This window comes from Eurytemora carolleeae, unplaced genomic scaffold (genome assembly GCF_000591075.1).
Source record: "Eurytemora carolleeae unplaced genomic scaffold, Eaff_2.0 scaffold387, whole genome shotgun sequence".
Classification (NCBI taxonomy): Eukaryota; Metazoa; Arthropoda; class Copepoda; order Calanoida; family Temoridae; genus Eurytemora; species Eurytemora carolleeae.
Window position 1 is genome coordinate 48,609 of NW_019396360.1, and position 23,925 is coordinate 72,533.

The following is a 23,925-nucleotide window of genomic DNA, read 5'->3' on the forward strand; positions in this document are numbered from 1 at the left end:
CCGCAGCACCGGCGCCCTCTAGTCTGTCCTAGCCGTAGCGCTCGGCCAAGAAATATGTCTTTTAACCTGACCTGTGATCATGAAATAGTAAAAAAAAATTATTAAATTAGTTGAACTCGAGGTCATGTACAAAATTGATGGGGGGGGGGTCTTCTAGGACAGACACAACGTAGCACCTCTTCCTATACATGACCAAGTTAATAATTAAAAAAGTGCATGTTTCTTTTATATAACCTAATTCTTTAATTTCAAAATTGTCAAATATATCAGATCAGCATAATATATATCTCAATCTAATATTGATAAATGATAATTATTCCTATATTTCATAAATAAAATAAGAGTAAATTTACTCTTTCTACATTATAAACGTTTATTTCTATACGCAATTAGGTTTACTCTTTCTATTGTATACTATGTTATAATCATAACAAAAGACCCAGGTAGTAAGATAAATGAAAAGTGAAGATGGTTTGTAAATTTCGTAATTCTATAATCTAAAAAAAAATACAATTTTCGCCGATTATTTCAAAGTTTTATAACGAAAAATAAATATTTCCATAGTTTTGTTTGAAACAAAAACTTTGCATATAAATATAATTTTAATTATCTTTTTTCGAAATCTTCGCTCCTGTGAAAATTCGGGATCAGTGTACTAAACCATATACCATATTATACAGGGTGTTTCATAAATATTACAAACACATTATTTGGCAACAATTTCAAAGATAAAAAAATATACAGGGTTAACCACAAAGAATGAGAATTGAGTCCAGAAGCTACGGAATTATCTGTCTTATATCTTACATTAATATGGTGAACTTTCCTTCTTTCTTAAAAACAATGGACAATTATCATGCAATAAACATGCACCATTTTTTAAAGCTAGTAATCATAAAAATCTATAATTGCTGCTTGGGAGACGACACTAAAATAATTAAGTGTATTTAATCTTGTTTCAAATCAAACAGTTTTACTCTTTAAAGCATTAATTAAGTGAAATGGGCCTGTTTACACTGCCCATGATTTAAAGTCATAACTTGTGTCTAAAATTTGTCTTCCTATACCGATAGTATTGCTCAAAATTATGATTTTAGGGACCATAAACAGAAAGTTTTAAAATAATGAATCCTTCTTAAAAAACGTAAAAGCTTTTCATATCAGTCTTGCAGAAAATGCTAGGTTCTTCGAGTATTATAAGGTGCGTATTTTGGCTTTAAAGCTTGGAGATAATCTTATAAGATATGTGACGCTCGTACTTCGATCATGACGATCAGGAACCCCTTGACCGATTTGCCTCAAGTTTTGATTGGGGATTCTGGATTAAAATTATCCTAAGTTGAGTGCGTTGAACTTAAAGCTTACTAATTATAGAGAACGTTTAGTTCTATATAAAAATATTTTAAGCAGGGACACATTCACCCTCCGGCCCTTTTGCTTATCGTATTAAAGCCTCATTATTTGAGGGTAACCCTTTACATACAGATCGAATGAGGAACGCACGGATTAAGACATGTATTTTTCGAGATAAAATATCATAAAAATCTTTGGGTTACACAATTTTTCGGAAATGGTTGGACAGTTGCAACCAAGAAAAGAAACTAAGTGTCTTAATGTTCAATAAACAGGATTATTCACCAAGGATTAGACTTCAGAGTAGACTGTACGGAAATTGTTGAGGTTTCCACCATATTAATTCATGATTCCTTGCAACTAAAATCTTAAGTTTCCTTCTTTTACAAATCGTATAATTAGCTAGTAAATGTTCAGACAGATCCATTAATTTAACCTTGGATAAGGGATATATTTAGAGGTTGAGGTCGTCTTTACAGTCTCATCCTTAGTTTGTATATATGTAAATCCAGATCTGTGACAACATTTTTTACATATTTATTTTGAAATTTTAATTTTAACAAAATTCCGTAAATAATTAGATGATATAGCAGATCGTGTTTTCTAATTTTGAAATAGAAAAAGAATGATCTGGGACAAAATAATTTTGATTTTATAGGGAACCACAGTTCTGAAATGCCGTATACCCAGCAGAGCAGATCTAATCAAGTTGGTTCTAAGTATTCTTCAATCTACTGCCTTCTTATCATATAATGCTTTCGGCTTTGCTACAGCTCACTGTCTAGTCAGGTATTATTAAATACAACCACGACAACGACTTTAAGACAGAAGAAATATTTTGAACTGTCCGAAAAATTAATGAGACACAGCAATTGTGCAGTGTGCAGGACCCCATGGCAAACGAAGATGATGTCATCACAAAAATCGAGCAGTATTTCGTCAATTACTCCCTTTAAACTAAACCTAGAAACAATTTTTTTTAAATGTATTTTCTAGGGCTACAATAAAGTATGAGTGAGTTGGTGAGGTAAAACAAAGGCCAAAGCGTTATGAGACTTTAAAGTCCAGCCATTTCACTTAATACGTCTCTTTCAAAGCTAAAAATTAAAATTCACTTAAAAAACAACATTAAATAAAATTCTAATTGTATTTTATAATTTCTTCTACAGTAAAAACCAGAAAACTATGGAATAGTATTACAACTTTAAACTCTGCAGCTATGACTTCTAACAATCCAGTGAACTTAAAATGATGGAACACAGCAATTGTCCAGTGTAAACAATAAAAGTATTTGCTCCCATGTAAAAAGATTGAATACAGTAAACTGATTTAATGTCGTCTTACTATTCCACAGTTTTCTGGTTCTCGCTGTATCTGAGTTATACCTTTAATGATTGGTAACAGTATGATATATAAGGCAAGTGCTTGGGTTCTGTAATTTCTGGAGTCTTGGCTTGATCCCAGGATGGATTTCAAGCTTCCTAGCAATATTTGTAGAGAAACATTCTAGGCTTTAATCCATTCATTTATCTATTCATCCTATCACCTATTTATCTATTCATCCTTTCATACATTTATCTATTCATCTAATCACCTAGTTATCCAGTCATCTTTTCATGAATTTATTTATTTATCTTTTCATTCATTTATTTATTCAACTTTTCATACGTTTATTTATGATTTTTTTTCGTTCATTTCTTATTAATCTTTTTTTGCATTTATATTTATTCATTTATTCTTATCCACATAGTCTTCATTTATTTATTTATTTATTCACTTTTTGAGTCATTCATTTATTTATCTTTTTATTCGCTTATCCAATCTAGATTGTTATTTATTTTATTTTTTTTCTAAATAATTTCAAATGGAATGAATTTTTTAAAGACGAGGGATGTTGGCAACCTATGTCACAAACGTGGTAAATATATATTTTTTTTTTTGCTTTGGTTGTTTTTTTCTTCAAAGTCGAAAGATGTTTCTTTTTTTCTCTTTTTTTATAACTCTAAATATATTTAGTTTGGGTGATTGTTTAATTATATCGAACAAAAGTCAAAACGGCTAAACAGATCAGGCCATAATTTGTATTAATTAGATTTTGACTTTAAAAATGTGGGAAGTTCACATATGAAAAATTTATTTATCAGGGGTGGTTTGTTTTAAAGAATTTCTGAAACTCTGGGGGAAATAAGAAAAGTTTTTTTTTTATACTTTTTCATACTTTTTCATACTTATATTTATCATTTATATTTGTCTAAAGCAAAATTACATTAAACAATATAAAAGTTTACAAACTAATACTCTTTTCTCTGGATATCGCATTTTAAAATTGACAGGGTTTGCCAAAAAAGGTGCAATACAAGACTTTTAGCGTGAGTATAGTTTAGCTATTCAGAGGTGGTTTTCAGAAAATGGGTTTCTTGGTCCCAGTCTAGTGTTTTTCGTTTTCTAAAAATGTGGTATGATGNCTGATCTGATGGAAAATGATCTACATTTTGCTGGTTTTAATCTCATTCCCATACTTTCAATCTTGGATTTTATTTCATTTTGAATTTTTTGATTTTTTGATTTTTCTCAGATCTGTTGTTATCAGGCAAAAATCGTCAGCATAGGGCCTATTTTCATACTTTTTCATACTTAAAATTTTTAGATTTTCTATTAAAAATCATTTTGTTTTCATCAAATCAGCGTATAAAAACCCTTAAAAACAAATATTTTTCAAGAAAATTTACACCCCTGTATTTTATATTATAGACATAGTTGATTGGTCAATGTTTCTTCTTTAACGGTTTATTATAGAGGTAGCAGAGTATCAAAGTATCCAACAAGAATAAAACATCAAAAATGGGCCTTTAACTATAAATTATGTTAAATCTGACAATAAAATTTTTATAAATTATAGAGGTCCCATTGATAAAAGGGGTTCAAACGACATTTCCATGAAAGTGTTTTCCCAAATCCTCAAAATTCTACTTTAAATCTTTTTTCTTTTCGGGCAAGACGCCATTTTGATTCTGTTAAAAATTACTTCTCAATGAAAAAATCAATACAATTTGATTTCAGGCATCCGAGTCCATTTACTACTCTCTAAGAAATAATAATATCATTGACAGGAAACCATACAGTAAGTTATTCATTCTTTTCTTGCACAAAAATAGTGTCTCTTAAAGAGAGACTGGAATGTAGTTTTAATTAACCCTGTCCTCCTTTTATTGAGTGGTATGTCGGATTTTAAATGATACCCTTTAAATCTTTTTTATCAAGGATCAATGAGATATTTTAATTTTATTTACGAAAATTAAATTTTTCTCAAATGTGGTTTCGAGGGAGCAGATGCATAGCCGCCAAGAGCCCTGCAAAATGACTTAGGATCCTTCTAATATGCAGAATGACCTCAAAGCCCCGTGAAACTGTCTCCGCCTCTTGCAACGTCTCAAAGCCTTCGCAATTCTGTCTTAATTTTCTACTGTTTAGTTGATTATCTACTGTTTAGTTGATTACCTAACGTTTAGTTGATTATCTACTATTTAGTTGATTACCTACAATTTAGTTGATTATCTACTGTTTGTTGATTATCTACTGTTTAGTTGATTATCTACTGTTTAGTTGACTATCTACTGTTTAGTTGATTATTTACTGTTTAGTTGACTATCTACTGTTTAGTTGATTATCTACTGTTTAGTTGATTATCTACTGTTTAGTTGATTATCTACTGTTTAGTTGATTATCTACTGTTTAGTTGATTATCTACTGTTTAGTTGACTATCTCCTGTTTAGTTGATTATCTATTGTTTAGTTGACTATCTACTGTTTAGTTGATTATTTACTGTTTTCTATATCAATGTCTGGGTATCATTATCTCAATACAACTCTAGAAACCCCATCTCTGGACCCTGCTCTCAAATTAACAAGGTGAAACATCCTTTCCTTAAATTGTATCAGGGTTTAACCTTGTTTTTACTATTGGATGGGGGGGCTTATCTTCCACAGTCCCCCCCCCTGTAAACGCCTTTGGTGAGCAACCTTTTCACTTAACATGGAAAAACAATTATAGCTCTGTTTAAAGAATTTTATTTGAAGGGCGCCAATCTTTTACAAATCAAATAAAAGAATACCAATTCTATACTCAATGAGATATTGTCAACCAATACAAAAAAACAATTGTGTATTTGTTGTCACCAAGTTTGAAATATTTTTATTAGTAACTTCATGGTTCTTAATTAGGACAAAAAATATTACCCTTTGCATAATTGTTTCAGGCATGTTTAACATTTGTATGCATTTGTTAACCATTAATTTTAAAACCTCTATAAAATGTCGTCTTCAACTTGAATCTCCTGTCGGAGACAGCCAGACCAAATTTTCAGCCCGCAATTCCCTTGTCCTCCTCCGACGGAGCTTAAAATATTTTCGTAGTTGTGAAATCATTAAAGTTAAGCAAAATATTTTCATAAGAAGCATTAGTGAATTTCGTTAAATATTCAACTGTAATTTTTCAGAAGTTAAAAAACGTATTTCAATACTGATCAACAAATAAGTCACCCCGACTATCCTTAAATAATTCGTAAGATTTTTTCTACTATTAACATTCATTATAACATTGTACAAGTAAACATGACCCATAATTTATGTTATTTTTTAGGAAATAAAGATTTTGTTATCGAATTTCTGAGACGGGGTTACTCTGTTGTGTGTGTATTTGTGCGGCCTATCGGGAAAGAATTGTCTGGGGATAATAAACATCCCCCACCAGAATCCTAACCGGCCTATTATCCTGATTTGTCTAGCGTGTTGCTGTTTTCCGTCAACAGCATTATAGTAGATTTCTAAAAATATTAAAATATATACGTTTTCAAATGAAATCAATTATTTGATCTGAAAATTCATTTAAAAATCTTAATTTAATTATAATTTGATTGTTTTATTCCGGCAGTTCAATTTTAAATTATCACAAATTATAATTTTAACAATTCTTGTTGTTGTTCTTTTTTCCAATTTTTCCAAAATTTCAGATAACTTTAATTTTCAAATATGAGATGAGAATCAAGTGAACAAAATACACATGCAAATACAATACATTGCTAAATTTTTAGATTGCTGATTCAAGATTCAAAAAGTGAGAAACTAGCATCTAAAAATCTTCAGGAGGGTCATAAACATCAGCAGCATGATGAATTGGATCCAGATCAGCAGCATGATGAATTCGATCCAGATCAGCGGCATGCCTATCTTACATCAGCAATCAAGGAACAAGATAAACTGAATCAATCACAACTAGATTAAATTTTCATTAAGAGGTTTAAACTTTTGTGTTTAAAATACAATTGTACAGTCCTTTCAGAATAAATCAATTCCTCTTTCACATTCCATGTGATGTTGAAACCGGGAGACTATGCAGTGTTGTGGAAAAGTTCTTTCGGATTCATTTGAAACATATTAAACTTTGTAAAGATCTGTAAATCCTGAGTTTAAGCGCAAATTCGACTTTCAAAACTCTTACTTTGGGGATGGATACGTTTTCAGAATTAGTTTTTTTTCAACTACCTTACATAGCCGGTCACTCCCTTTAATTAAAATTGAAGGATCAAAAAATTATTTCTCAAATTCAAGAGTTCAGGCATTGTATATTAGGGCTACTTCAAACAAAAGTTTTGACTGGTTCCATTTTCCGACTCCTTGTTTTTTGTATTTGTATTACAGTTGAGATTTCTCCCATAAAACTATCAAATGTTACATACCAGGGAATAGGCAAAGTAGGTGGAATCAATCATGCGCAAATAATCAAACAGTTTCTTTGTTTTGTTTCCAATCAGAAGAATTAATTACATTTTTAAAAAGAGTCGGTGGTTAAAATTTCACAGTAATTCCGTCTCATATCTATGTGGTATTTGAGAACAGATTTGGTCAATTTTGCATTTTTGGAAAAGAAGCAAACATTTTCTGGAAATTGTTTTTAATCTTGAAATAAGCACAGGCAAGCTTTAAGCATTTTCTCTTCGGTGCCGGAGGTCAAATTCTTCTCAGTCTGTTCAATCTAATAAGGTGAATATATGTATCCTTATCAGATGACAGATTAACCGATCTGTGTCAGTTGACATTTGATTAACTGACCTCTGTCAGCTGACGTATAATTAACTGACCTCTGTCAGCTGACATCTGATTAAATGAACTCTGTCAGCTGACATCTGATTAACTGACATCTGACAGCTGACATCTGATTAACTGACCTCTGTCAGCTGACATCTGATTGTCTAACCTCTGTCAGCCGACATCTGATTAACTGACCTCTGTCAGCTGACATCTGATTGACTGATCTGTGTCAGTTGACAACTGATTGACGGATCTAAGTCGTCTGACATCTGATTAATGGATCTATGTCGGCTGACATCAGATTAAATAATTTGTCCCAGATCACATCAGATTAACTTCTATTAGATTAGACCAATACTTCTCAGCAGGCATCAGATTAACCGATATTGTTTGGCTGACATCAGATTAACCAATATTTCTTGGCTGACATCTGATTAACCAATATTTCTTGACTGACATCAGATTAACCAATATTTCTTGGCTGACATCAGATTAACCAATATTTCTTGGCTGACATCAGATTAACCAATATTTCTTGGCTGACATCAGATTAACCAATATTTCTTGACTGACATCAGATTAACCAATATTTCGTGGCTGACATCAGATTAACCTATTTTATTCAGCTGACAGATTAACCAATATTTCTTGCCTGACATCAGATTAACCAATATTTCGTGGCTGACATCAGATTAACCTATTTTATTCAGCTGACATCAGATTAACCTATTTTATTGAGCAGACATCAGATTAACCCAAACGTCCAACTGCCATGTTATGATTAACTGATATATGAGTTGCAGGTTGTTGTTGAATTAAAAAAATTTAACAAAACTTTCTTTTAGAAAAGGTCGTCGTTCATCTGGTGGTTGGATAGACAAGACAAGAATTGGCTTCTTTCTAGGGTCCCTCACTTTACTCTCCAGGGTAAGAAAAAAAGTTTAGTATTTAATCATCATTTAAAAGTCTCCTTGCAAAGTTGTGACGAAAAATGATTTTGAAAAAAACAGTGTCTCAAGTTATCTTAAATTGGGAGTGACCGGCAATGTATGGTAGTTTAAATGAGAATATAGTATTGTGGAGAAATTTTTTAGAATTAATTTGAGACATATAAAACGTTTTAATAATGAATAATTACTGAGTTTGAGCGCAAAGTCGACGTTAAAAATTATCCATTTGAGTGGTTACGTTTTGAGAATTGATTTTTTTAAAATTATTAAATAACGATAACGAAAAATGTATCAAAAATTCTACAGAAAAGTAATTAGATGTTTAGGAACATATTTCTTAATAGAAATTTGTCAATAAATCAATGCTAGAATCAATTAGTTCGTTTTCATCATTTTATTGAATTTCTTATTCTTTACGAATTTGCACGCAGATTTCTTCAAATGTCGTCTATATAATAAAAATTCCAGAAAATCTACAGAAAATTTTTTGTCAACAATGAGACATCACAGAAACCAATAACTGAATTAGATTATTTATTTTCGATGATAAGATTTAATTTTTCTTTTCTCAACCTGTTCCTAAACAACTTATTAGTTTACTTTAGAATTAAAGACAACATTTTAAAACATCAAGGTCTGTAAAAAGGCATCAAAATACAAAAAAAAATTTGTTAGTTTAATGCGATTTCAAGTTGAAAAATTAAAGAAAGTGGCCGTTAATTTGTTCTTTTGATAAACTGTTAATTTTTTTTCAGAAACAACTATTAACGTTTGTTAACGATTCAAAGTTAACGTTTGTTACGGTTTGCTAACAGACTTTTTTAGTTTGTTAACAGAACATTGCCCAAATCTACCTGAATTCTTGATCATAATATTTAATGAACTTATTTTCTGTCTTATTTCATTGCTAGCAAATTACAACAATATCTTTAATAGATGAGTATGTTTGTGTTGAGAAAATTCAGCGGCAGTGTCGAAGGTTGGCATGGTTTGGTGGCAGGTAAAACATTTAATCAATCAATCAACTATTATTATTTTCATTTAACGAGAGGATGAGATATTACAAATATACAACTTACAATGTTATTTGGATCCGCCGGGTTAATCGGCTGTTTTTAGTGCTTTGGCCTAAACTCAGTAAAGCAAGATGTGAGGAGAGACATTTAGTTTATAAAACAATATTTATATACATTTATTCATCTATGTTTATTATTTTTAAAAAATATTTACATTTTGAAATATTTAAGACATTTTATAGAATTACCTTAATTAAATGGTTTTCTTAATGCATGCATGACGAAACATTTAGTTTGTAATTTTGATACATATTTTTTATATTAATTTTATTTGTAAGAAAATCTTCATAATTTTTTTTATTTGATTAGGTCTGATAAGCAGTCCAAGCTATTTGATATATAGAAATAATTCTATACCTCTCTATGCTTTCTGGAAGCTAGTAGAGGTAAGCAGGGTCCAATATTTTTAATACATTTTTCCCGTACATCTTAAAAAGATTTTCTTTTGTTAAAGTTTCCAAGATTTTTTACCATTTTCTCCAATAAGAACCTATACCTTAATATTTAGATAGTTTTACGAATGTCGTCCAAGTCAGGATACCTTCCTAAAATACCATTTGCAACAGGTATACTAATACTAATTGTTAGAAAAAGTATAATTAGAAGTTAACAATGATGATGAAAATATAAATATAAAAATAATATTAATAATAATAATAATAACAATAACAATTATATTGATAAAAATGATAAGAATAATAATTATAATTCGTATCCTGATCCAGGATCCCCAGATATTTCAGATACGGATCTGGATCCAAAACATTACCGAGTTACTGAAAAAAATTTAATTTTAGAATTGATTTATGCTTCCTCAACAGCTGTTCTCTTCCACATGGGGATGTTGGAACCACAAAGTTTGAGGAAATCTTACGTGGCATTCTTGGATCAAGTGACGGGGAAAAAGTAAGTTAGTTATTTAGCTGAAGGGGGGGGGGATTTTTAAGGCATCCGTGACTGACTATATTTTTAGCTTTTTTACGTATGGTCCTTGGGATACAAGCAAATTTTATTTTTTTTCAGGCAAAGAAGTAATAAATAAAAGGGTCGGTCCGATTTTTTGTTTTCTGTTTTACCCAAAAATTAAGTATTAGCTATTCATGAATCAAAAGTTTTCAGTAGTACATTTATTTTTATAGATAAACTCAAATCTATAAATCTGATACCTCCATTTTTTTTTGTTTTGATGCAAATATCACTTAAGGGAAAGAAAACAGGCAAAATATCTATCTTAATAAACCATAATGTGTGATAAGTTTAAAATTTAGTTTTTAGTTTTGATTCATTAATTTTGACCTTTATTGAGTATTTTACGTAAACAAATGTTTTGCCTCCGCAGCGCCCATAACTTCACAAATTTCTAGCTACGAACCTGTTTAAAAAATATATACATCTGATCTATATATATGATTAAAATTGTTTAGGATTGGTAAAGTGAATCGTCTCCTAGTAGATCATGAATACAAGACAAATTCAAGCAAAACAATACAATACAAACCTATTTACCAGGTCACCTCAAACCTTTTTAATAGTCTTTGTTTGTCTGGGTGTCTAAGCGGCTGAACCAGTTAGGCCCAACATTTTTTTGGCAACACATATGACCCCAGTTAAGGTTTATGGACCCTCAGAATTACAAAAGTTTATGTTCAAACAAATATGATACTCGTAAAAAAGTTTTAACTCACCAAAAATTTTTTTTAAATCTGTGAACTTTTTTGTTATTATTTTATATTGTAGAAACTGAGAGAAATTGCTCATTTGCTTAGATAGAGCCACAAATCAAATTTAGCACCTAGTTTTGACCATATTTTATATTTTATTTTATATATATATTTATATATATATTTTTATATTTTATAACCAGTGGAATATATCATTTTTATTTTCATTGGAACATACAGATTTTTCAATAATCAGCTTTGTATTTAACAAATAGATTTGTTCTTATGTGTGAAATGTAATTGATAGATATATTAGATTGGGGAAGCGGGGCTTTTGTCAAATTGTGTTTACAAAATCATCAAATAACAAAAAAAAATTTAAAATACCATTAATTTTTTATAAAGACTTTATATAAAGTATTATCAAAGTAAGTTGGAAAATTATATTTAGAAATTTTATCTCAAATTAGGAATTTATTTGCTAGTAAACTAATTCTTCTTGGGGGTGGGGGCCAGTTTATTTTGCTCTTAAAAATTGTTAAAACAATTCTATTATTTTTTGAAAGCCATTCTGAGTTGTTGCACATGTTTGGGAAAATGGTTTGAAAATTGTTCTTGCCCCGCAAATTCCAGAAAAGCATCAATTTCTGAATTTTTATTTTTTCTTGGATGAACACCAAATGTTTTGCCAGATTTAATATGTCTGTTCAAGTATTCAAAACTAATTGTTCTTCTGTGTTTTTCTTCTTTTGTATTGGATATCATCCTTTGTCCCGTTTGATTAAACTTGATATCAACTGTGAACACTTTTTATTTTCTGCTTAATTTGGAAATCTCTTCGAGGTACCGACCAATGAGAGTGCGGGAAAGTTAGCAAATTGTTATCTCGTTGGTTGGGCGCAAAATTGTCGGCTTCTGTTCGGTATCTGCAAACAACACTCTGATTGGTTCAATTTAAGAGACTTTTCTGGATATCAAATAACATTTAAAGATCTACAAAAATCTGTAGATTGTCAAAACGAGGGGATTATGCATTGATCTTGATATCCACAATACAAGATGTGTCCTCCTTTAATTAATGAATCCATAAGATTAACTCTATAAACTGTTTAGGAGGCTCATATCTCAGACCAGCTGAAAAGTCTTCTTCCTGATGTTGGGACCCTGAAAAATATGTAAAGAAATTTCTAATCCCTATATCTTTGCAACCAAATGTTGTTAACCTTTGATATTTCAAACTTAGATTATTTAATCTAACAGAGTTAATTTTTTTATAAATCTACAACATGGGGTGGCAAAATTATATGGATTATAAAATCCCAATTTGTAGCATGCAAAGACCTAATTCCTTTACCCAGATAATAATTGTATTCTTATCTAATATATATTTTATGAAATATATTATCAAATATATGATCAAATATAAAAGATAAGATGACTTAAAAGGAATGTAAATAATGTAAATGTAATTTTAAGTATCCCTTCATTAAAATAAAAAAGAGGGGCATTTCTGATTGACAAGAGTACAAAAGTAAAATATTTGTCGGATCAAGAATAAATATATCATTTACTCTCGCCCTCGGGTTTATCATTGAATCTGAGGTTTAAATTTCCATTGATTCTAATTTGTCTGATGACATTCCTTTGTAAAAATGACAATTTTTTTTTATTATTTATTATTATCTTTAAAAGTGGCGGGATTAAAGGAAAATTGTTGCATACCAAAAAGCCAGCTTTTTATTAAGGAATGAGTATTGTGTTTTTCTCTTTGATTATTTTCAATGGGGTTTTTCTACAAAAGGAACTTCTGCTGAAGATAAAAACAATGGAGAAATTTGTCGGAATTAAACCATTTTCAAGCTATAAAATAGCTTTAGTTCAACATTATTGAACAAATAAAGATTTTAAGTGCATGTGTTGTTCTGAATCGGACACCCCAGAAACTTAACCTTCAGGTCATCCTTTATGTTGGTAACCCTGTAGTTCCGGCCATTTAAGTTAAATTGTTAATATTTGGAACATTTATTTCCTTATTTATTTTGATATATATATATTGACAGAAACTAAATATAATAGTATTTTAACAAAGGCAGATTATAACTATCCCTCCTGTTTAAATACTGATGGAGCAAATCGTTGGTATGTTATACTATATTTCATATAGGCTATTTGATCTGACAGATTTAATAGTTTGAAATAATATTAAAGGTCTATGATATCGGGTTCCAGAGATATTTGAACTTTTGTAATTTTTATGAAAAACACTTTTTAGGCTAAATTGCATCTATCTTATTATCTATCTATATACTTCGATTGTCTGTTTGTATGTAACCAATAAACGTCAAAACGGCTGAACTGATCGGGCAGAATTGAAAATCCACGAAATTTTTTACAAAATCCGCCAACTTTTATTTGTTTTTGTTTTACAATTTATACAAAGTAAAAATGTTCACAATTAAAAGCCTAGTTGTATTAAAAATTACGTACAGGGTTACCCACAAAGGATGAGAATGTAATGCTGACCCAAAACTCTTAGAAGATCACGATTTTAAACTTGATTTTGGTTTTTGCTTTTAATTTATTATTTAAATAGATCACAAAATTATTAAAAAGAAAGAAGCTGGTTTGGTTTGCAGGGAAAAATAAATGTAAGGAAAAGGATTAAACAATTCCGGTTACTTACCTCTGTTCAGTCTCATCAAGATGTTTATCACATTGAACTAAAGAATTTTTCTCATATTAATGAAATCTTAAACGTTTTTAGTATTTGTTGTTGAAGCTAGAGCTTTTTTACCATATTTTTCAAAAAACATTTTAAAATTAGGGTTAAAAATATACTAAATTAGGATTAAAAATAACTAAAATTAGGATTAAAAATATACTAAAATAAGGGTTAAAAAGCTGAAGCTCTAACAACAAGTAAATGTCAAAAATTAAACGGCATGGTCATTTAATACTTTAAGACATTGACTTCCATAGCTTACAGCTTCTCTTGGCTTCCATAATAATGTGTATTCCATGCTGTTTGAAAGCTTGGTAAAAGTCAAAAATTGAAATCGAAAGCCGTCTTTATTGTATTGATATATACGACGACGAATAAGCTAAAATTGAGGGATCACGGTCTTATCCCTCAAAGAAATTGAGTTTTTGCCACAAACTAAAATCTTTTGATTCCAATATCTTTGCAATCTTTTGATGAAAACCTTTGATATTTCAAACTTAGATTAGTTTATTTATAAGTACGTATCAATAGTCTAAAATATCTAAGGTCTACGGCATTGGGTTACAAAGATATAGAGATTATAAAAATCAGACTTTGTGGCAAAAACTCAATTCCTTTAAGAGGATATCGAGATTTAGCGGGTAAAGATTAGTGTTATTTAACACTATAGTTTAAACATCAAGTCATAGTTTTTCATAAATTTTAGGGTTTCATTACAGTTTCATCCTTTGTGGGAAACCCTGTTTAAAACTAGGAATCAAACAATAAAAATTAATATTATTTCAAATTTTAATTGTTTATTTGTGTTGAACAAAACTCTCAAGAATATAGAAATGTGACTAGATGGTTCTCAGTGGCCAACTGCAGCCTATATAGTTCAGTTATATTTATTCATGGGGTTTAACTTTTACTGGTAAAGAGAGAGAGAGGGCTTTTGAATCAAACAAAATTTCCTGGAAAAAATGTAGAGATATTGGAAATCTTCCAATATAAATGGTTCAAACAGAAAATTGTCAAATCCAAAATTGTGCATTAAAAAAAAGTCTGCTTAAATATAACTATTCCTTGGCGGCAAAGTGCTCTGCTCTAGCGGCAGCAACAGCTGGTTCATCAACAGGAACAACAGCGCCATTAGGATGCGCCACAAGTCCACCATATGCATAGGCAGCAGGTCCAGCAACTGCATGGGGACCATACACTCCGTGGGCAGCAAGATGCTCAGCTCTAGCCGCAGCTACAGCAGGTTCATCTACGGGTACAACAGCGCCGTTAGGATGAGCAACAAAAGCTCCGCTAGCGTAACCAATGGGAGCTGCTGCAGCAGCATAGGCGTATCCATGGGCAGCCAGGTGATCAGCTCGAGCTGCAGTGACTGCAGGTTCATCAGCAGGGACAATAGCACCGTTGGGATGAGAGACTAGAGTAGGGATATGGATAGGACCTGAGTATCCTGCAGGGTGGTGGACAGCAGGTACTGCAGGTACAGCATGGAGAGCTCCGTACTGTGCTGCTTGAACTGCAAGATGATCGGCCCGGGCAGCAGCAACGGCCGGTTCGTCCACAGGGACGACTGCTCCGTTAGGATGCTGGACGAGTCCGTAGTATGCTCCAGGGGCAGATAAAGACAAGGTGGTGCAAGTGCAGAGAACCTAAATAAAAAAAAATAATAATCGGAGGTTACCAGAGCCGATTTTGTTGTTATTGTTTTATGTGAAGAGGAAATGCTCACCCATAAACAAGGGGGGGGGGGGGTAAACATGCCCACACCACTTTAAAAGTTGCATTTTCCGCTAGCCGGTACAACATGTACTGTTTCATGCATTCAGACGTACTGCCAAGTCTTGACTACCTTCAGATTGATCCTTGCTGTACAATAAACATGAAATTAAATGAGAGTTAATTTTTTGTAAAGTGCATTTTACTGCTTAAAAAAAGTGCTGAGGAAATTTCAGGAAAATATGTCAAAATCTGAAAAATGTATATTATATACAATTGTAGTTCCATGGATAATGCATTAAATACAATAGATATGATGTTTGACGAGGAGGATGGAGGGGGGGGGGGAGTGTGCATCTACCCAGAAAATTAGGAGTATTGCGTAAAAAAACAAAGGATGGGATTGAAATGATTCATATAATTTTTATTTAAAATTAATCGTAATCAACTGAAGTGTGAACTGAAGTGAAAAGTTTTGTGTTTTGAATCTCTTCAAGGAATAACTTCAATTGAGACCAAGGAGTATAAAATATATTCACGGGGCGGAAACGTCATGTTTGTGTGTCTGTACTAAAAGAGTGTGTGTAAGTGATAACGAACCAAAGGCGTCTAAGCTGTAGGTATATACAGTACATACGATTCTCGGTATTTGTACAGTCTAGGAGAGTATATTTGTTTATTGTTAATTGTTTTCTTAAGAATAAGTTTTATATACATGTAGAATATTATTTATATACATGTAGAATATTATTTATACATTTAAGTCAACACTATATACAGTAAACAACTCGTTATTCAAGCTTAATTATTATTGACGACAAATTGTTCTGCAATTTTCGTGACTGTAGTCATGTGGTGTGTTTGTACCAAAAGAGTGTACTGTATAATCTGCCTAGAAGGGGCTGAACCATTTATTGTACTGTCAAGTTTGATTTATATAGTCTGTACTGTGTACTCATAGAGTAATAAAACGAAGAGGTGAAGCTTAGCTCATATGTACACAACCGACGGCGACCTCCCTATTAACTAATTGATAGAGTGGTCGTATTTCTAAGGGGTGGTTTTATGTAGATATTTGAATATTAGTATTGATAATTAGATAGACACTTAATAAGGATTTAAATAAAGAAAGAAAATCTAAAAATTGGTCAATTCCATAAAATCCCTCTTAGAAATACGATCACTTTATAAACAAATATACAGTTCTATTAATTAATTAACAGGGAGGTTGGTTGTGTACATCTGAGCTAAGCTTCACCTCTTCGTTTTATTACTCTATGTGTGTACTATGCAGCTTGCTTAGGCTGTTTGAAAGTCGGTCTGGTGCTTGAAATGTTTGAAAGTCGGTCTGGTACTTGAAATGTTTGAAAGTCGGTCTTGTACTTGAAATGTTTGAAAGTCGGTCTGGTACTTGAAATGTTTGATAGTCGGTCTGGTACTTGAAATGACCCAGAGTTCTGAGTGAATGTGGAATATGAACAAGATATTTAAGCAGTGTATTTGACACAGAACAGAGATTAATCTATTCTCTTATATATTTGATGTTTGAAAGAATATTCTAACAGATGAGGATGTTTGATGTTGTTACAAAGCAAATAGTTTTGCTATTAACTTATTGAATCACTTATTAAGTGAAACGCATGGGCCTGTTTACACTGGGCGATTGTGCGTTGTACTAACTTGAGTTTTTGTTCTTATTGTATAATCTATTCTAAATATCTTAAATATCTTTGTGGCCAAATTCGCCATGATTGTTCAGAAATCAATGCGTAATGAATCTTTTGGAAAACCATAAATATAAGGAAACAGACAGTATACATTACGTACAGTCGTCTCTGAAGTCTCATCCTTTGTGGGTAACCCTGTATATATGAATATTGAATAAATTAACTAAAGGTTAAACAAGATTAAGATTAATGAAGGGAAGGGAAGTTGCCACGTCATCATTGCTGGGCGCGGTAGATTTATCATCCTCTATACAGGGTGTCCCAGAAAAACTGTGCAGTAGGGGTATTAGTAACTGAGGAAACAATTTTCGTTCAATTTTTACGATCAAGGTGTCATTAGAAAGCTCTATATTTCAGTTATTTCCTTCTAGGTCTCATACATTTTTTGTTACAACCAATTATTTGAGCGTAAGTCGAAAATCTATTTCCAGGATTTTCTATTTTTCTATTTTTCACGTCTCATTTTCATTCGTTCATAAAGTATGAGAAAAATTAAAGATTTTCTAAATTTTTTTGGGACACCCTGTATATATTTTACTTTGTTTTTCTGTTTCTTGGTTTGTATCCAAAAAAGTAAAATTTTTGTGGCAACTCATATTAAGGTTAGTGAATGGTTAAAGATAAAACACTTTGCGCGGAAAAAAATGTTGACATTAAAGATTTTAAAAATGCGCGAATTTAAGCAAAAAAAATCCACGAAATAAAATTTAAAAAATTAAAAAGGGTATTGAACTCCAGGTATGTTTGTTTAAATACATAACAGTGTAGGGGGACAAGGGTATTGAACCCCTTCTCTTATCTAGAGATACCACCCGCCGGCCATGGGGTGCAAGGATCAATGCTGGAGAAAGGAGTAACAATGAAAAGGGACAAGAGTATTTCTAAAGATAGCAAGTTGAATGGCATTTATCTTGCTGCCAGAGAAAGCATATCGTCGCGATCTTAGCCCCGGAGTTCCATAGGGGAGAGTTAGTTAGCACGAAGCATCTGATCAGAAGAGTCGAATGGAAACATATTCGCCCCAAGCAATGTCGTGTATATTACGATCAACTTTAGTCGGTCCAACAATAATCGTTTGTATCGTTATAATGTAAATATAGTGTGTGTGCATCCATGCTTTGTTATTCCACTCAATCTTGGCTTTTTAATACTAAATCTAAAAGTCTACAGTAGATCCGAAAGTGTGTGTCCTATTTTCTATATATTTGATTTGTCTCTTTGTTTTTAATGTACAGCTAAACAGAATGTCTCTAGATTGTTTGTTGTTTTTTGGAAAATTTAAAGGGAGTGTTCGCGAAAAATGAAAGGGGGTATAGGCTTAATACGATAAAAAAGCGCTTTTGATCGCTAATAATCTTACTTCTATCTGTTGCGTCTATAAGGAGAAAATTGTTAAAGACGTCTCATACCGAATAACATGGCGTCCATACAAATTGAGAAAATTGCAACATACAACTTAGACCGTAAAAAGATCAATTTAATTTCAAACAAATCATTCAGATATTACAACCTATAGTCATCGATTATCTTTCGCCACATTTGTATATATTTGATATTTCATACTAGTTTTGATTTTGTTTTTTAAAATAATATTTAGCTTACAACTTGTTTTCTAACATTCCTGGAAAATATGAAAATGTCGTCTTCATTACCAAAAATCCTTGAAACAGGAATAAATGTGGCGAAAGATAATCACAAATTAAAATTATGAGATTTGACGTTAGAAATGTAAAAAATGTTTTTAAAAAATAAGAAAAAATAATCAAATTTTTTTTTTCACAGAATCACGAAAAGTTCAGAAAAAATGCCTTGTGCTTTTGGAACAAATTTTGATTTGTTCATAAATTATAACATTATTTCGATTATTTATAAGATTTTCATTCAAACGCCAAAACATTTTTCTGAATGAAATATTATAATTGAGATTCTCATTTTAAAAATCATGAAAAAAGACAATTTTTAGAGTTTCAGAAAGATAAAATGAAGACTTTTAAACATGAAGAGTCAAATCTCACCAAAAACTTCATCATTTTTCCCGGCTATTGTTCAACTGAGAGCATAGCGCACAGAAGATTACATTTATACACGCGCACACTTGGCATTTTGCGTTCAACGCGCGTAAAACGTAAGGGGGGTAACTTTTTCTTATCGGTTCATGATTTTGATTTTTAACCTTTTATACACTTGAACGAAATTAATACAGTTCTAAAAAGTAGGAATACTTTTTTCTTTCAATTTTGTTTTAGGAAATTCCACAAAGGTTTGCAAAACTTTCACGAATTCATGGAGCTTCGAGCCCCTCTTTTTAGCATTGAATTCCAAGCCCAGTTTTGGAAATTTTTTATTATTTGAGCCCTTCATTCGCCAAAGACAAAATTTTCTCTGTTTTCGGACACATTTGTACACTACATAGTACACATGGATAAATAATTGGTTTAATTTGTTCTTGGTCTGGTATTAGCCATTAAGTGAAAATCAATTTATTAAACTATCCTATGAATCATCTTAAACTTGGCTTCTCGTCCCTCTTTATCCTTTTAACCTTGAGATGATGAGAGCTTAGCTGATTTTACTGTTTTCTAAAATTTTAAAATTCAAGAAAAACTTTTAATTTGAATTTTTTTCCAGAACACAGTTCTAATGATTGTTTTTCCTCATGGAATTTTTGGTGATAGACATATGGACGTTTTTGAGTGTGACTTTAATGGGTGATATTGGCACGTTTTATAAAAAAAAACATTTTATAGGTGGTCATCTTACAGATAAAAAATAATAAGCAAAACATAAACAAAGAAACTTTCTTTTTGCGAACTTGTAAGAAATAGTTTTTGTTAAAAGTAGAAAGAAAAAAAATTCCTCAGGTTATTTTTTTTCTCCCAAAATGATGATTTACATAATATTCTGGGACTGAGTGTAGAATTTCATAAATGTTTATTCAATATTCATTAATAATTTTGATTTTAGATTATTTTTAAACTTAATTATATAAGATTTAAACAAAACGAAAATTATTATAGAATTATAAATGATATCCATTATAGGAATTAAACAAAATTTAGTACACTTAAAATAAAGAAGTCTATTTGTCAGTTAAACATGAACCAGCTTAGGTAGGGCTGGGCACATTTAGACTTTTCTAAATCCGATCATGTATTATAATTATTGTAAAAATATTTCCTGAACGAGGATAAACAGAAGATAATAGTTAAAACATAAAAATATGTCATAAATAATTTTTTGAGGGATTGAGTCTTTGCCACAAACTTTGATTTTCTATTTCCTATATCTTTGCAATCCAATATCATAGACCATAGATGTTTCAAAAATATAATTTCTTTTAGATTAAATAATCTGTTTGAAATATCAAAGTTTACACCATCAAGTTGCATAGAAATAGGAGCTAGAAACTTTGAGTTTGTGGCAAATACTCAAGGTCACGGCTATTTTTAAAATCAATTAATGAATTTTGCCGTTTGAAAATGGAATCTTCTGTTAATTTTCAAAAAACCTGCCGTTAGTTAATGGAATCTTCTGTTAATTTTCAAAAACCTGCCGTTTGTTAATGGAATCTTCTGTTAATTTTCAAAAACCTGCCGTTAGTTAATGGAATCTTCTGTTAATTTTCAAAAACCTGCCGTTAGTTAATGGAATCTTCTGTTAATTTTCAAAAACCTGCCGTTAGTTAATGGAATCTTCTTTTAATTTTCAAAAACCTGCCGTTAGTTAATGGAATCTTCTTTTAATTTTCAAAAACCTGTCGTTTGTTATCGGAAAGTTGCCCAGCCCTAAACATAGGGCTCTACATCTACACCTGTGCCTTAGCCTTTTCATTTTAGGTACAATAAAAGCAACTCCTAGATATTTTTTTTCTGCTTCAGTCAATAGATTAATGAACCCATTGTCTGTATCAGTTAACTTCAAATTAAGGTTCTTTAATTCTTGAAATTTACATCGTGGATTCAGGATTTGAGTCTGTGAACAGTCAGTAGGTACCAAGGTACTATTGCAAGGAAAGTTATTTCAGAGATGTACACATTTTTTGTACTGCAGTGTACTGTCTTTGGGCGGAAAAGTAAACACAAGACAGATGTCACAGCCTGACATGGAATCCATTTACACAAAAATAATCTATTGACTATTCTGGTCATAGGAAACTATTATGTGAATTTTCAAAATTATCAAAATTAAATGCTTTTAACCTCCTCGGATACTGAACGAACACTGATGCATCTATTCTTGTTTACAAATTCCGCTCAGAGAGAACTGGTTTCAATATGTTTGCAAAGTATACGCGACTGCAATAAACTTTCCTTGCATTAGTACCTTGGTAGGTAGGTACTAGGTACTTCAGCAACACTGTTTAATTCCTTAAATATTGGTCTCGAGATTTTTTGTCGAAATCCTGACTGATTTTTGCGACAAATAATTCTGTTAATAATTGATACCAGGCACGATATGAGACCATTAATCTAATTTATTAATTTAATTGATGTTAATATTAACATACAAATGTTAATGCTAATTGATATTAACATAGAAATTAACATTTAGGTATATTTAATATTAATGTTAATGTTAACTTTATATACTGACAACCATAAACTTTATGAATTGCTTAATGTCAATGTTAATGTTAATGTTAATGTTAATGTTAATGTTAACTTCATATACTGACAACCATAAACTTTAATGAATTGTTTAAAGTCAATGTTAATGTTAATGTTAATGTTAATTTTAAAGAATGACAAGCATAAAATTTAAATAATAGTTTAAAGTCAATGTTAATGTTAATGTTAATGTTAATGTTAATGTTAATAATAATGTTAACTTTATATAATGACCAGCATAAACTTTTATTAATTGAAAAGTAAATGTTAATGTTAATGTTAATGTTAATGTTAACTGTAGATACTGACAACCATAAACTTTAATGAATGGTTTAAAGTCAATGTTAATGTTAATGTTAACTTTATAGAATGACAAACATAAACTTTAATAAATTGTTTAAAGTCAATGTTAATTCTAATGTTAATGTTAATGTTAACTTTATAGAATGACAAGCATAAAATCTAAATAATAGTTTAAAGTCAATGTTAATGTTAATGTTAATGCTAATGTTAATGTTAACTTTATAGAATGACAAGCATAAAATTTAAATAATAGTTTAAAGTCAATGTTAATGTTAATGTTAATGTTAATGTTAACTTTATAAAATGACCAGCATAAACTTTCATTAATTGAAAAGTCAATGTTAATGTTAATGTTAATGTTAATGTTAACTGTAGATACTGACAACCATAAACTTTAATGAATGGTTTAAAGTCAATGTTAATGTTAATGTTAATGCTAACTTTATAGAATGACAAGCATAAAATTTAAATAATAGTTTAAAGTCAATTTTAATGTTAATGTTAATGTTAATGTTAACTTTATAGAATGACAAGCATAAAATGTAAATAATAGTTTAAAGTCAATGTTAATGTTAATGTTAATGTCAACTTTATAGAATGACAAGCATAAAATTTAAATAATAGTTTAAAGTCAATGTTAATGTTAATGTTAATGTTAATGTTAATGTTAACTTTATATAATGACAAGCATAAACTTTAAATAATAGTTTAAAGTCAATGTTAATGTTAATGTTAATGTTAACTTTATAGAATGACAAGCATAAAATTTAAATAATAGTTTAAAGTCAATTTTAATGTTAATGTTAATGTTAATGTTAACTTTATATAATGACAAAATACAAACTGGGACCGAATCTTGACCCGGCTCGGAAATTCAAATGTATTACGGCTGCCCGTGAAATCCTCCTTTTATGAATAATTTATTTATAAGTCATTCATTGATCATTTATCCTCTCATCATATTTTCTGTTTCCATGGACGTATATCTCAAATGGAATAATAGGTTAGGGGACCAAAAATGTTAACCCCGGCCATCGGTTCAATAGTTTAATGGATACAAACAGTTTGTTTTTAACCTTTGTGACAGAAACAATCTCAAGGAATAATAATTGTCTTAAAACATTTTTTTTTAAAGTGAATATTTGCAAATTATCTTTTTTCCATCTCATAATCTGAGTTCGTTTCCCTTAAATCCATTTGATAGCCCAAATTTTTATATTTTGAATAATCATTTTTTTGTTTGTTTCTTGTGAGTTTCAAAAAAAAATTTTTAGTTATTTTTATCGATTTTGATGGTTATTATATCGTTAGAACTGACGAGGGTTAACCCAGACCGAAATATATTTTCAATAAATGTGGAACTATAACATCTACTTTTTTACTCTACAGAGGTTTGGTCCATCACCATCACTGAATTTTAAAAAAAGCTAAATACTTTTAGATCTAATCCCAAGTAATTTAATAAATATTTCAAACTCGTCAAAGTTTATCTAAGAAATAGAATTGTTTTAAACTTTTTTATTGCTTTATTATCTCAAGTTTCTGTTATGTATAGTCATCAAGGATCAAGTACAACCATTATAAAGACTACAATATAAAGCTTTTTATAAGATTGCCAGATATTTGATTAAAAGCATTTTACTTTTCAGATTTAAATATAAGACACAAAAATTGGAAACTGAATTTACATTTTTAAAATTTAGGACTTTTGGTGTTTTATTTC

At 30.5% G+C, this 23,925-nt stretch overlaps 2 protein-coding genes across 3 annotated transcripts in view; one reads left to right on the forward strand and one right to left on the reverse strand.

Moving 5' to 3' along the window:
• The window catches only part of LOC111701713 (transmembrane protein 135), a 28,964-nt gene extending 16,424 nt beyond the window's left edge, over positions 1-12,540 (forward strand). Inside the window, exons 3-16 of the mRNA XM_023473117.1 lie at positions 2,012-2,142; positions 2,771-2,863; positions 3,238-3,271; positions 4,414-4,474; positions 5,166-5,262; positions 6,444-6,597; positions 7,325-7,392; positions 8,286-8,367; positions 9,327-9,390; positions 9,776-9,852; positions 9,975-10,032; positions 10,264-10,372; positions 10,891-10,975; positions 12,241-12,540. Of these exons, the coding sequence (XP_023328885.1) occupies positions 2,012-2,142; positions 2,771-2,863; positions 3,238-3,271; positions 4,414-4,474; positions 5,166-5,262; positions 6,444-6,597; positions 7,325-7,392; positions 8,286-8,367; positions 9,327-9,390; positions 9,776-9,852; positions 9,975-10,032; positions 10,264-10,372; positions 10,891-10,975; positions 12,241-12,306 (1,179 nt within the window). The 3' untranslated portion in view covers positions 12,307-12,540. The remainder of the gene's footprint in view (positions 1-2,011; positions 2,143-2,770; positions 2,864-3,237; positions 3,272-4,413; positions 4,475-5,165; positions 5,263-6,443; positions 6,598-7,324; positions 7,393-8,285; positions 8,368-9,326; positions 9,391-9,775; positions 9,853-9,974; positions 10,033-10,263; positions 10,373-10,890; positions 10,976-12,240) is intronic.
• A 2,086-nt stretch (positions 12,541-14,626) lies between these two features.
• LOC111701714 (cuticle protein 18.7) lies at positions 14,627-19,353 on the reverse strand. Of its 2 annotated transcripts, none has more exons than XM_023473119.1 (3): positions 19,308-19,353; positions 14,914-15,498; positions 14,627-14,717 (listed from the first exon to the last, which is right to left on the reverse strand). In XM_023473119.1, exons 1-3 carry the CDS (start codon positions 19,320-19,322, stop codon positions 14,700-14,702), a joined length of 618 nt encoding a protein of 205 aa, XP_023328887.1. In that variant the 5' UTR covers positions 19,323-19,353; the 3' UTR covers positions 14,627-14,699. The 2 variants fall into 2 exon arrangements, with proteins under 2 accessions (XP_023328887.1, XP_023328886.1); XM_023473118.1 differs by lacking the exon at positions 19,308-19,353 and adding an exon at positions 15,579-15,737.
• Positions 19,354-23,925: the final 4,572 nt, after the last annotated feature.